Source organism: Lagenorhynchus albirostris, chromosome 13, assembly GCF_949774975.1.
Source record: "Lagenorhynchus albirostris chromosome 13, mLagAlb1.1, whole genome shotgun sequence".
Classification (NCBI taxonomy): domain Eukaryota; kingdom Metazoa; phylum Chordata; class Mammalia; order Artiodactyla; family Delphinidae; genus Lagenorhynchus; species Lagenorhynchus albirostris.
Window position 1 is genome coordinate 60,286,045 of NC_083107.1, and position 14,590 is coordinate 60,300,634.

The 14,590-nt window shown below is 35.1% G+C and overlaps 1 protein-coding gene across 3 annotated transcripts in view; it reads left to right on the forward strand.

The window, feature by feature from the left end:
• STRN (striatin) overlaps positions 1-7,693 on the forward strand; it is a 111,650-nt gene extending 103,957 nt beyond the window's left edge. For all 3 annotated transcript variants that reach the window (XM_060168510.1, XM_060168512.1, XM_060168511.1), the window contains one exon: positions 2-7,693. In XM_060168510.1, the coding sequence (XP_060024493.1) occupies positions 2-171 (170 nt within the window). In that variant the 3' untranslated portion in view covers positions 172-7,693. The remainder of the gene's footprint in view (position 1) is intronic.
• Positions 7,694-14,590: the final 6,897 nt, after the last annotated feature.

Here is a 14,590-nt window from a genome sequence, read left to right on the forward strand (position 1 = left end):
GGTCATGACTGTTCAATACGTTTATGGAACCTAGAAAGTAAGACGTGTATCCAAGAGTTCACAGCTCATCGGAAAAAGTTTGAAGAATCAATTCATGATGTAGCTTTCCACCCATCCAAATGCTATATAGCCAGTGCTGGGGCTGATGCACTGGCTAAAGTCTTTGTATGACACAATGCATCATCTTCACCTTCTAGCTCTTTATAAATAATCAACTGCACAAAAGAGATACAGAAGACCGGGGCAAGAGTCAACCCATCCAGCCCTTTTGTTCTGCTGAAGGAGCACAGAGAACATTTGTTAAAGTATAGTTTTGCAATTCGTTTTCTAAAACTAAGGTTTGTTCAGGTTGCTGCAAGCTCAGCTGAATCTGTGAGCCTGAAAACTTTAAAATTTTTCCCAAAATAGGAGCTTTTATTTCTGAGGTTGTTCTAATTCGCTAGGCAGGCCTGAGCGAAGAACATAGGTTTAGCTTGCCCCTATTGAGTAAATAGGGCACATTATAAGGGATAATTAAAAAGGTTGATGGCTGGGAATGAGTAGAGGAAGAGTGGAAATTTAGACCTAGTTCTCCCCTGAGAAATCTTGTTAAACATATTAGGTAGTCAAAACAGTAATCTTTATCATATCTGCTGTACTAACCCCTATGTGCATAATGACCAGGCAGTGTTAAAATGCATTTTTAATTTAGCTCTCCTTTCAACTGTTCTCATAAAGCACCTGGGAAAACATTTTACCTATTAGAGGGAAAAAAAGAAATGCAATAACATGTTAAATATATTATTATTCAGAAATGCTAAACAAATATTTAGTTTTTAAGCAGATTTCTATATTGTATTACATTTTTGAAAATAGATTTGGTACCATTCTAAAGCTTAGCTGTCAGAAACACTCACCATTATGAAGAATAGTTGATAGAGTCTGCTTTTACTAAAAGATTTAACTTATTCAGGTTTAAGATTCTGTTTATTTTTAATGGCAAGCAGGTCATATCTTTATAATAATTTCTGTTAATTTTAAAATTCATTTTATTCATGTGATGTTTATAGTACCAGAGTGATTATTTCCTATCAATGAAATCTTACCTTTCAGTGGTTGAAAAGCTGGAAGTTATTTGCAAGTACTTATTTATCAAAACCCACATAACCATGCTTCAGATGATCTCTACTGTTTCTTCTTTGTTTCTTACATTCAAATTATCTGACACCTACCAAAAATAGTTCATAATTATTATGTTTTAATAGTCCAAAGGATATGGTTAACCTCAGGCAGCTGCTTTTGCAGAAGTACTAAATAAAGCAAATGTTTTGTGCCCCAGGAATTCCCTTATTAATATCTCCAAGAAGAAGAACCTCTTGGAAATCTGGATGAAATAGTTTGGTGTATAATATTGGCTAAAGCGTTCTGTCTTTCTTTCCCTCTCCCTACTCACCTCCAGTGTCTAATTGGAATACACAGCATGTTTTAGTAGGCAGTGAATCAATACTGTTTCTGGGGAAAACCATTCTTGAAGGACCAGGGTTCCCTGAGCGCACCTTACCTATGACCCACATATGGTCAACTCTTGGGATTTCCATGACCCCACTGTCTGGACCCAGTATATAGACCTCATCCCTACAACTGTCTCACCTCTCCTCACACTCTTTCTTATTTGCCCAAAATGTCAGAGACCAATCTGGAAATTAGAAATAAGTTACTAATACCCAAATTTTCAGCAAAATGTATTTTTAATAGGCTCTCAGACTTAAAAAAAGTCCATATCCATAAATATTTAACCTTTTAATATAATTCCTACATTCCTATGCCCATGTATTCCATTAGCATAACAATGGCACTTCTGATAATATGTACATCTACTACTCCCTGAAGAAGTTTTATCACGATAGTGTCAATATTAATCAACAGCTTTTCTTTAAAATTTCTGCTTATCTGCCTCTGGAATTCTGTAGTATACAGGCAAGTTTTCTTTAAAGACCTGTGTTAAATTTGCCTAATTGATATACAGATATGCTTTAATATTTTGACACAGCTACCTTGTCATTTCATCTGTGCTTTGGTTCACAGTGGGCTCAAGGGACTCCTTTGTGTATTCAAATGATTTGACCTGGATATGAGCTACCAGTTAAATGTTTATATTCCCATGCAGGTATAGAATTCCACATTGTGTTGGGCGAGTTCCTCTTTTGATTGTTCACAAAGTAAATAAATGATGTTGCTGACCTAACATTTGTAGAAGGATACTGGAAAATTCCAGTCAGGTGCTCTTAATTGGCAGATTTGTGATGGATGACTACAGGCTATTCTACCAATTATTGCTTTAATTACTTTCCAAGGTCCGCAGTGCCTGCTTTCCTTCTGTCACTGAAATTCTCAAAACCAAGCCACTCTCTTCACCTGCGTTTTATGCCGCATGGTTGAAATGCATTTTTCTGTTAGTAAGTAGAAAACAACCATGAGATATGTAGACTGTAGTGCAAATGATGGAACTGTTGAAAGTTCCTTAGAAAGCCAGTGCTGTGCTCTTGGAGATTGTACCCAAAAACAGAGATTCTTCTCCACTAGCACTGTTATGATCTCAGTGTAGAAATGAGGCAAAGCTGTCTTCCAACCAGATAGAAGCATATGTATGTGTCTGAATTTTCCCTCAGTTTATCAAAAATTCAATGAAAATTGACAAAATGAACAAATTCCAGATTTGAACAGTCACTGAAATGCTGTCATAGTGCTTCATTTGTAAATATTTTGTATGAAATGTATTGGAATAGTATGGAAATCAGCAGGAGATGTGGGTCCCTGCCTTATCTTCACATGCTATGGATACATCTCTGGGAGCTTGCAGCACCCTTCTCAAAACTCAGCTGTCATATGGAGCTCATTTGCTACTTGAACCATAGACAGATATTTAACATAAGTGATATAATGACCTTCAGTATTTTTCTATTGAACAAGTTTAGCAATTTTTGCCATTAAACAGATAATTAGTTATGCAAAGTATTTAGCTTTTATAATCATTTTAGTTATGACTAAAAGGGGGGGAATTGAGCTGCATCACTGATAACAAACTTTGTGAGAAATTTTTTGTTTATCTGACTTTCATTCCTTCAGTATTCTTGCTATAAATTTCTTTGGGAGATGATGAAGATTTATTTGAAAATGTCTAAAATGTATGTATATTTTATAAATATATATTATATATATTGTAGGAATATATATAATATATATAGACTATATATATATATATATATATATATATATAAAACCATAGGTGCATTTTACTGTTTTGTATGTTCATTTTTGGAGGTAGTGTACACAGCAGGTAATGACGAATATGATGAGTGTTGTGCTGTTTGCTTTTGCAGTATAATATATAGTTCTAAATGTTTAAATTACTGTATATACTATATTCATTATAGGCTAGCATGCTTGTTTTAAAGACTGTCATTCTAGTTTATTAAAATCTGAATGTAAGAAAACCTGACTATTCAAATGTGAATTGAAAAGTATTCCATTCTCAGTACTGAACTATTTCCATTGAACATTCAGGATTTTTGACAAAACAGATATCATCAAGAAGGCAATAGCTAGAGAAAGAGAGGTGCCTTTAAAAAAAAAAAAAAACAAATGCAGCCTTACAGTGAGGATGAGGATTGAGTTTCTTTGTGGGGGAAGGGGTATGAGAGCGAGAGAGAGGGAGAGAGAGAGAGAGTGTGTGTGTGTGTGTGTGTGTGTGTGTGTGTGTGTGTGTGTGTGAGTGTTTGCCAATCTGTGAAGGTCCTGATTTGTGACCATCAATGTCTTTTTAATGTATCTGTTCAACTTCTAGGACTTCAGGGGACATTTCATGCGCTGTCTTCGTGCTCTTCTGAGCACCATAAGTACTTTCCAAGAATTTTGAATGTGAATTCCTAGAAATTTCAGTAGAGAAGAAAATGGCTCTTCTTTCATTGTAAGTCAAGTTCAGGTAGTAGGAGAAATTATTGATTCACCAAAATTATGGGATCTCATGAACGTTGGCTAAGTAAATGTAATTTTTAAAGGCTCACTTTTTTAGCACTTCATATATTTCCCCTTTACACAAGAGCATGTCATGATTCTTATGTGATGAAGATTCAACTAGTAAAAATCATTTTTAATGATTTTTAAACACCTGAACTAGTTAAAATTCCACCTAAGAATAGTATTTAAATGGCATCTTTCATATCTACCTCTTTGTCATTGCTGCCATTTTTGACTCAAGCAAATCTTTATGACATCTAAAATAATGGTTGGATGCAATTTAAAAATCTGTGTTGGTGCTTTTCTCAGGCTTTGTCATTTAAGTTATATTGAACAAAGATGTCACAAATCAGATTGAAAGGCTTAGAATTAATTTTGATTTTCTTTTGAAAGAACTGCTTAAAATTTATCGTCAATGTTGATAGTGAGTTGGAGATAGTCTCTGGTTAGTATATGTCTGTGTGGTGCTTTCAGCCAAGAGCCAAACTGTTACTGATTTACATGGGAAAAGAGCTCTTAAGTATAATTTTCTTCAGCTTACTTTATTCTTTGAAAGCTATTTCAAGGCTATTAAGTACCTAATCATTAATTTTATTTACTCAGAAGTTGCCTCTGTTACTGTGTTGTTTAGTTATTTATATAATTGCATTATTTTGTTTAACACTGGGATTCAGGTTGTACAAAAGTAGTAGCTGACAGAAATTGTATGTATATTTTTCTGAAACGTATCAATTCCTTCAGTTCATTTTAGAAGAAGGTCCAGAAAACTAACATATCTGTGTTTAAAAAACAAAGGACAGATCAGGTCCTTGGTAGATGATTTGAATCATTCTACTTTTGCCACTGAAAGTTTTTTAATTGGCTATATATCCATCATCCAACTGGATCTCAGTGTCATTGTAAAGGATGCCGGGTTCACAGAGTATTAAACAGATTGCATCTTTTTTTTTTAATCCAAAAAAAAAAAAGCGAATATAAAGCCAAACAGAGATCTCTCGATCCCACTTATTTATTCTAGGAGTATTCCTGAAGTGGTGCTTAAGGGTCAGAATTTTCTGGATCTTTGCTAGCCAAGCTTTAGATTTGATTTAACTGGGACCACATGCCTGTCATCCCTTGGATGCAAATTAGAAAGTTCATTTTAATTTATATTAACTGTTATGTCTGCCTGGGTTTTTAACAGGCTGTGAACCAGTGAGTGCCTTGTTAACGTAGAATGATTTTTCCCTGGTTGTGTGTTAGCTCCTCTCTGAAAATGTCTTAGAGAATGGTATTTTAGTTGACTTGTAGAGAGCTGCTAAATTTGGTGTCATCAGCAATCAGAAAGCCTTCAGTCTACCACATTACCACCCTCCGTACTTTCTTTTCATTGTTTGGCTGAAGTTTGCCTCTTGTGAGAAACAAATACAACCCCCTTCTCCACACAGCTTTTTTCCAATCCAGATTAAGAGGTATCCCCTATACCTATCCCAACTATATGATCTAATACCTGTTTTTAGGAGGAACCACTTCTGGTTTTGTAATCCAGAAGGATTACAAATCCTGTAATCTACTGGTTATTTTATGTCTTCTCCACTTCAGTTTACTAGAGCTGACCTCAGGGCATCATCAGTTCAGATTCATCAATAACTCCTTTTCTCCACACCCCTTCACCCCTCCAACTGGTGATCCCTGGGCCAGATTGTTTGATCTTCAGGTATTTTAAAATTTAGGTGTAATATCAATTAATGTAAATTAATCCAAATGCTAATTTTTGTGGTGCAAGAAGTTTCTTTTGTAAATTCAGGGTATGGATAAGCTAATTAAGATATCCTTTTTTGGTGGCTCTAAGTGTATTATTTGTTTTTAAATAAAGTGTACAAATATAGATAATGTGCTATAGGTGTCTCATGAATTGAAATATTTGTCAGATTTGGAATCTAGTGGGTTTGCAGTTAAAATACTTTAATACAACCTGATTTTGTTTTGGGGGTTAGGTAGTAAAGGGGTGCAGAGAAATAAAAGTGTATTAGACAAAGTAGGTGTGAATCCAAAGTAATGAACCGATCTTAATTATTGATTGTAAGGAAGGTGGAGAAATTTATCATTATAGAGAGTTTGGGGCTTTGTAAAACCAGTAAAATTAAAATACCCCACACGATTGGATCATGATACTTTCAGGGACATGTATATTTTTTTCTCAAGTGTTCAGTTACATAATTTAAAAAATTACACATACACATATAAATTTAATGTGCTTTTATTTTTTCTTTGTTTGGCTACTTAACAGGCAAGCATAAGCCTTCTACCCCTTGCTCCTTCAGATCAACATTATTTTTCAAGGGCTTCTGCTCAGAACTCACTGTCTCTTTGTTCCAATCTGGAGCCACAATAATATATAGAATCTAAAAGGTACCGCTTCTGGTGTCCTTGAAACTATCCACTGTTCTATGATGTTTCATATGCTGCTGTAGTAATAAGTGTTCTATTCTTTGGTATGTACACATTTTTCAGTAGTGTCAGAAATGTCCCTTTTGTCCCTTGTAATGAGAACTGAGACGTGATTTGCTGGAGTTGTTTTAGAGTCATCTAGCTCAGAAGGTCAAGAGGACTCCAGAAGTTTTTCAGGGATTGATGGACCCTCTGGGGTCAGCCCAGGTTCAGAATGGTATTCTAACCTGCTTTAGGTTTCCCAAGGGCACCACTGAGGTTTTGAAGGGTCCTAGGTTGTCCTGGCACTTAGAGTATTCCCCAGGAACACCTGGAAATCTGGTAGCATCCAATGCTATAACCATAACACATCCCTCCACTTGTTACTTCTCAGTTACACCTGTCGTTTACAATGATGGGGACGCTCTAGCTCTGTGGAGAAGCACTGCCATGCAACTTTGAAAATTAGATTCCATATTTTCTGAAACACAAATTCTAATTTAGTATATTTTGTATACTTTCAAAACCAAACAATCCAAAACCCACCAAATGGAAAATTACTCATTTCAAGTTTCACTTAGATCTTACAAAACCCTAAGCCCTTTCTTATTCTTAGTTGTTATTAGACTAAAGGTAATGGTGTTTTTGGTCAGACTTGAAGAAGGATCTGGCTATTTGGGAGAATAAAATCTGCAATATCTTTCCTACTGGAAGGGTCTGTTTCATAGAAAATTCTCTCATCCTTGGTTATTTAGCCATTCACCTTACAGGAAGACTGGTCCAGATGCTAACTCCCTTTTGACTTTTCCTGTGTGCCTCTTTAAAGAGTTAATTAATCCAGTGATATAAAGGAGAACCCACAGCAAAACACCTGTTAAATAGCACTTGGAGTACTAGAATTAGTATTATTAATTCACATGCCAAAGTTTTTCATGTCCTTATAAGATCCAGGGTGTGTATCAGGTTCCCAAACTATAACCTCAAACCAAAGATATTTTTGAATTACCTCATATAACAGCATCATCAAATTAAGGGTAATGGTAGGGAAACCCATCATTCACAAATGAGAATTCCCAAACTGAAAAACTTTCTTTAATTAAAAAAAAAAACTGCATGCATGGAAAGCAAAATTTTATGTTAAGCATATGTTGAGAAAATAAGCAGCTTGTGGTTTATATAAAATGTGTTGAAATGTTAATGTATACGACATCACCTACTCCTTCCTTATGGAAGTGGGACCAAGGCAGTAATTTTTCAGAAATAAATAAGATTAACTTACCTTAAAGCAAAAGAAACTCATCAGAAAGTTTTCTTTCGGTGCTGGATAACTTGGGTGAGGGTGTGGGGAAAGATGTATCACACTGAAAAGGAAAACACAGTTAGCCTCTGATCTGGACCCATCACCCATTGTCTTCCTTTCTCGTTAAAAGACTCGTAAAGATGACCTCTAAGAGACGTTTGGTCTGTAAAAGTGAATGGTTCCAGTTCTGGCTTTTTTGTCATTGATCCCTGTCATCTAAATTAAAGATTTTGGGGAACTACGTCAAAAGTATCCAGGAGTCCCCTGGTTAAAGTGTCAGACAACATAACTTTTTATTATATTGTAGGAAGCTATATTAACATAGGCCCAGGTATGCTGTGTCATCTGCATATGTCAGAATGAAAACCAGACATGTAAGAAATGTCCTAATGTAGCCAAGTGGTAATCTCATGAAAAGATAGAATCATTTTTATAGAATGAGTTCTGTTGTTTTGAATGACTTTGTGCTTTTAGAAGCATTTGTTAAAATATTTACATATTTTTCTACAAGCTTTGAGCCCACATATTTCAGAATATCCTATTGATGGAATTATTTCACTCAGTGTGTATTTTAGAAAAAGAACGCAATGGTCTCACGTATCTTTTTGCAGTAATTTATGGATAACACGCCTGACCCCTGCTCCCCACCAATACTCAAGTGCCATGTAGGAATTCTTTCATATGTGGTAAATATCTTAGTATTTTGCTGACTGGAAAAGCAGTATTTTTATACATAGCTTGCAGGTAAACCATGGAGCCTTGTGCATCTGATAAATGTTGAAATGAATGGAAAGTTAAGATAGAGCATGTATACCACATAAGTAATGTTAATAGTGTCCCCTCAGAGCTAACAAGGATAAGGTTAGATTCTGCCAATTGCCATTCACAGATTTTGAAAGTATGTTTGTTTAGCCAAAATACCATTTAACAATCAGTTCGTTTAAGAGGAAACTTTTTCAATGAAATAGTACCTGTTCAGTTTCCTTGTATATCTCAGGGTCAGAAGAAAGGAGGTTTTTCCCCAACTCTGAAACATTCAGACTTTCTTTTATTCCTTTGATCAGCCTTTTAAACAAGCAGGACAATAAGCTCCTTATTTCTCATTGTCGTAGGATACCTAGGAATATATATCTGATGATTAAATTAAAAAAAAATAAAACTTGCAAGCAGACTTTTTTCTCTTAGAAATGTCACTGCTTTCTGGAGGCAGAAACAATTTTACTTTTGAACTTGAAGGTTGTAGATCAAGGCAGTTTTATACCCTTGATGTATGCAAGTTATATACAGCTTGTCTCTGCAGATAATCACATTTTGTGTGAATTTTAGAATTGTTTTGGGAGTACAAAGATTGTCAAGGAATATACTGTAAGTCTAATTTACATACATATCTTTCAAAACCTTGTGGATTTTTTTTTTTTTGAGGCATGAGGAGCAGGTAGTGATGAGTTTTATTCTGAATGCTTTGATTCTAACCCCATTCTTAACTCAGATTTTACATATTAGGTATTGCTCACTTGTCACCTAAAAAATAAGAATTGATGGTTATTTGTTTGCTGCTGTCTCTAAGCTCCTTGAGGCAGGGGCCATATTTGATTTTCTTATATTCCTCAACACTTCTCCTGGTGCCTTACCATATAGAAAGTACTCGATAAATATTTATTGGTTGAGTGATCAGAGAACACGTTTTGAAACTCTAAATCTATCCAGATCACCAAAAACAAAGGAAAAGAAAAAAGCATCCCTGCCAGTCCCTTGGCAAACTCAAATGTATTTAGGTCTGTGGAGCTGACGCTAAGATTGAGGTCTGCACCCTCCTTGGGGAGGAATTTGGACCTCATCTGAAAGGGGGCAACAGGATGCCCAAGGCAGCACCCTCTTCTGCTACGCACTTCCAGTTTTGACTGCTTTGGAGCTGAGCAGAGCATGTGGGGGAGTAGGGGATCTCTCTAAGCTCTGTTGTGGTATCCCTTCTGTCCCCCTATCCTCCTGAACACCAACCCACTGGCCTCTGATCCCTTGACGGGGAACTCTTCAGCCTGGAACCTAACCCTGCCTTGACTGTCTTGGGCCCAGACAGGGTCCACCAATCTTTTCCCTTGTGACCCTCAGATGGTCCTGCTCTTCCTGACTGGCATTTTTCTCCAAAGAGGTAGGAAGCTTCTCCCAGTAGAAGGTTGTCAAGCAATACATTTCTCTGGGGAGCTTGCTTTGGAGTTGAAGAGTCTGGGACAGAATCCCTCAGGATGTTCTTAGGGCTGATTTTGTCTTGAAGATTTGATGGTAATTGTCTGAATGTTTATTACCTCTCCTAGGAATAGTTCTGTGTTGTCTTGGTGTGCTGCTGCCGCTCCAGCAGGGCCCAGGAGGCTTGAGACCTTGAGCTGAACAACTTAATTGTTTCAGGAACACTAGTTAGGGACAGGGTATTTATATTTAACAGTCAAATGACTTTTAAATCATTAATAGAATCATCAACAGAGCAGTGAATTATGTGACTATGAAATATTCAACTAAATAAATCTCAAAATAATATTAAACCTATATATTATGTAAGAACTGTTATCTCCTTTTTAATTATTGAAACATGATTCCTTTACAATCAGTAACACAGAGGAAAGAACAGGATTTTGGCCTGGGCACAGGACATTTATTGGCCATGAGACTTTAGATAAACTAATCTGAGTTGGTTTTTCATGTACAAAATGGGTATTATAGATCTGCCTACCTAGATTGACTTGAGATAATAGATATATAACACCTGATAAAATGTCAGGCAGTAATAAGTATCAAAGAAATAACTATTATTCACTCCCTGAATTCAGTCTTCTTATCATGTAATTCTGTCACACTCCTGATAGCTTCTGAAATACCAGGTTTTTTAGGAGAAATCAGGTTAAAATGAACATCAAGAGGAGCCCTTAAATTATACATAAAATATCAGTTTCCTTAATAGTTGAGTGCCTGCTATGTGCCGGAGAGTTCTAGGTGCTGGCATTCAGCAGTGAACAGATAAAATCCTTTACCTGCAGCTGGCATTATAGTTGGGGAAAACAAACAACAAATAAGTAAAATACATTGAATATTAGTGATAAGTACTGAGGAAAAACAAAGGGAAGGGAGATGATTTGATGTTAGATTAAAAGAGTGATACAAATTAATAGTACTATAATTTAAGTTAATACAGTTAAAAGAACATCACAAAAGAGCAATAAATGAAATAATAAAGATGCATAATGGCAAAACTAATCATATCCTGCCATACCATTTCACTCCCACCTCCCTTGTAGCAGCCTGATGTATCTATTCTTATTCCTACAAATATGTATACACAAACATTACATACAGGGTTTTGTCTTTTTCTACAGTTACTCTGCAACTCTAAAATGTAATGTATATTGTGAGCCCCTTACAAGTCTATACATATATAATTGCTTTTAAATTTCTTAATATACACACACAGTTTTATATAAAATGAGATTTTTGGGGTGGGTCAGTTTGCTTTAAATGGGATCATACATATCCTCTGCATCTTTTCTTATCCAACAATGTATGATAAAAATCCCTCCAAGTCTGTCTTACAGCTCTTACTCTTTTTAGTGCTGGGTAATACTGTATGATGATGAAGAGGTTATTAAACCTCTACCATATTGATGGGCATTTACTTTGCCACCATGTTTTTACTATTATGGTAATTGTGCCTGTGCACATATTCATGACCATGATGGTTTTACTTCTGTGGAATAGATTCCCTGGAGTAGGATTGCTGGGTTAAGGGGTATGTCGATTTAAAATTTTTAAATAAATGTTGACAGGTTGTCTCCCAAAAAGGCTGGGACAATTTATATTTCCATCAGTAAATATACAAAAATACTGTTACCCTTTATACCCATTAGCAAAAGCTGTTGTAGCATTTAAAAAAAAGAAAAGGAAGAAAAGCCTGGTGGTGGGTATAGTGATTTCACAGTGTTTTTTTCTTTGCATTTTCATTACTACTGTAAATCTGGAAAACTTTCCATATGTTCTTTGGTCATTTGGATTTCATTCATAATTTACTTATTGTATTAGTTTTCTATCTCTGCATAACAAATTACCACAAATTTAACAGCTCAAAACAGGACCCACTGATTATCTCATGGTTCTGTGGCTCAGAACTTCAAGGAGGCTTTGATTGGGCTCTCTATTTAGTTTCCAATAAGGCTGGAATGAAGGTGTGTGCCAGGCTGGGCTCTTAGCTGAAGGCTCTGGGGAAGAATTCACTTCCAAGCTCATACATGTTGGCAGAATTCGCTTCCTTGGGATTGTAGGATGGTTGCAAGATGGAGGTCTCTGTTCCCTTGCTGACTGTCAACTAGGGTTGTTCTCAGCTCCTAAAGGCTACCCTCCAGCCCTTGCACGTGGTCCCCTCCATCTTCAAAGCTAGCAGGCGTTCATCGAATCCTTCTCATGTTTTGACTCTTTGTTTTCTGCTACCAGCCTTTTTAAAGGGCTCATGTGACTAGGTTAGGTCCACCCAGATAATTTCTGTATGTTAAGGTCAACTGGTTAGTATCCTTAGTTACATCTGCAAAGGCCCTTTGCCCTGTAAGTGTAGCATTATCATAGGAGCAACACCAGGGGCAGAGATCATGGGGACCATCTTAGAATTCTGCCTACCATAAATATTCATATTTTTATTTGTACCTTTATATTCATTTTAATTTTTATTCATATTTTTGCTCATGTTTCTATTGTGTTTGTCTTTTTATTTAGTTTGTAGGAGCTTTTTGTATATTAAGCCTTCCTACTCTTGGTTGCAAACATTTTTTTCTAACTCTTCTAAGCTGTCTATTAACCACATTAATAAGTACTTTTTCCATAGAAAACTTAGCCATTTGGATTTCACTCTTAAGGTGAATTGCATATTTGTATTTTTAAATTCACATTTAAAATTTTAATTCATTTTTATTCATTTTTATTAACATTTCGCCCATATTTGCAGTCTTTTAAAAAAATTATAAGTGCTCTTTGTGTATTATAAACTCTTTCTCTTATTATTTGCAAATTTTCTCCAGATCTTTGATTTGTCTATTGACCATATTTATAATATCTTTTCTCATTCAAAACTTTATATTAGTATATATCCTATATATTATTTTATTTTTCAAAATACAGACATTTGTGAATATATAAACATTTTGAAGTATTCTGTATTGTTTAAGGTCTTCACCCCTGAGTGGCATGTATAGTCTCCTGGAATGGCTTCTGCGTTTTATTTATTTATTTTTAATTTGTCTACTCCATTTGGAATTTGTTTTTGTATACAATGCAAGCTATGGATGCAACTTTACTTTCTTCTGAGTGAGTTGCCAATTGTTCTAGCACCCTTTATTAAATAAACTATCTTTTCCCAATGAATTGAAACACCAACTTTGTCGTATATTAAATTTTCACATATGATGAGATTTACTTCTTAATATGCTATTCTGTTTCACTTCTAGTTCTCTTTACATATGGCAGTATCATGTGGATTTAATTACAGTGGATTTCTATTCTGTTTGTGAACAGTGGTTTTATAAAATGATCAGGCAGAACATTTTCCTACCCCACACGCCTGCCTACTGTTCTTTTTACTACTTTTCTTGGCCATTTGAAATTTGTGATCACTTTATACAATTAGGGGTCGAAATTGCATTGAATTTTCAGATTAATTTTGGGAAATTTGACATATGATATTGTCTTCTAAGAACTAAGAAAATTGTATCATTTTCAGTTTGCTCAGGTCTTGTCTATAGCTTTATAGTAAGATTTGAGAGTTTTCTTCATTCAAGTCTTGCGTCTTTTATTAAATGTATTCTTATTTCTTAGCCTTTTGGTCATTACTGTGAATGGATTCTTTTTTCCATTTGCATTTCTAAAGGCTTATTATAAAAAAAGGAAAAGTCTGTATTTTTCTGTGTACTTATCTTGTATACAACTTTACTATATATACTTGCTAAATTTTCTCATTAATTTCAGCAGTTTTCACTAGAGTCTCTTGGAATTTGTAGAAATATAATGGTGACACAAAAGTAATTCAGCGTTTTTTGCAATGTTTGACAGATTCTTTTCTAGAATCTTTATTGTCTGTAAACTCCATCATAGTGTTGAGTGATAACAGTGATAGCAGGCATCTCTGTTATTGATTTTAGCAAAAATAGTTTGAGTATTTAGTTATTTAGAATATTTGTGTTGCTACTTGGTAAATAACCTTTATCTTATTTAAATACATTCTTTCCTGTTTTACCAAGAGATTCTGTTAGGTGTAGCTGCTAATTTTATCAAATGCCTTTTCAGCATCTTTTGATGTGGTCATGTGTTCCTTTCTTTTAATCTATTAACTAGCTGGATTATGTGTGGAGTTGCTGACATGAAACCACTCTTTTCTCCTTGTAATAAAGCCTGCTTGGTCATAATGTGTTATTCTTTTCTTATAAATCAGTATTCCAGTTGCTAATCTTTTATTTAGAACTTTAGCATGAATGTTCATAAGTGAGATTAGTCTGTAGATTTTAGTGGATTATTTTATTAGGTGTAAAAAATAATGCAGGTTGGCAAAATATGGGAGTAATCAGAAGGTTCATCCACTGCTGGTGAGAATGCAAATTTTTTCAAATACAGTTTCCAATTTATTGGAAAACCATTCGGCAGAATCTACTAAAGTGAAAATATTCATACCATGGAATCTAGTAATTCTGCTTCTAGGCATACACCCAATAAAATGCATAGATATGTTCACCAAAAGATATGTTTTAGAATGTTTATAGCAACACTACTAGTAATAATAGCCTCAAACCTGAAACTACCTAAAAGTCCATCCACCTGAAGAATGGATAAATACATTTTTGTGTGTTCGTACAATGGAATACG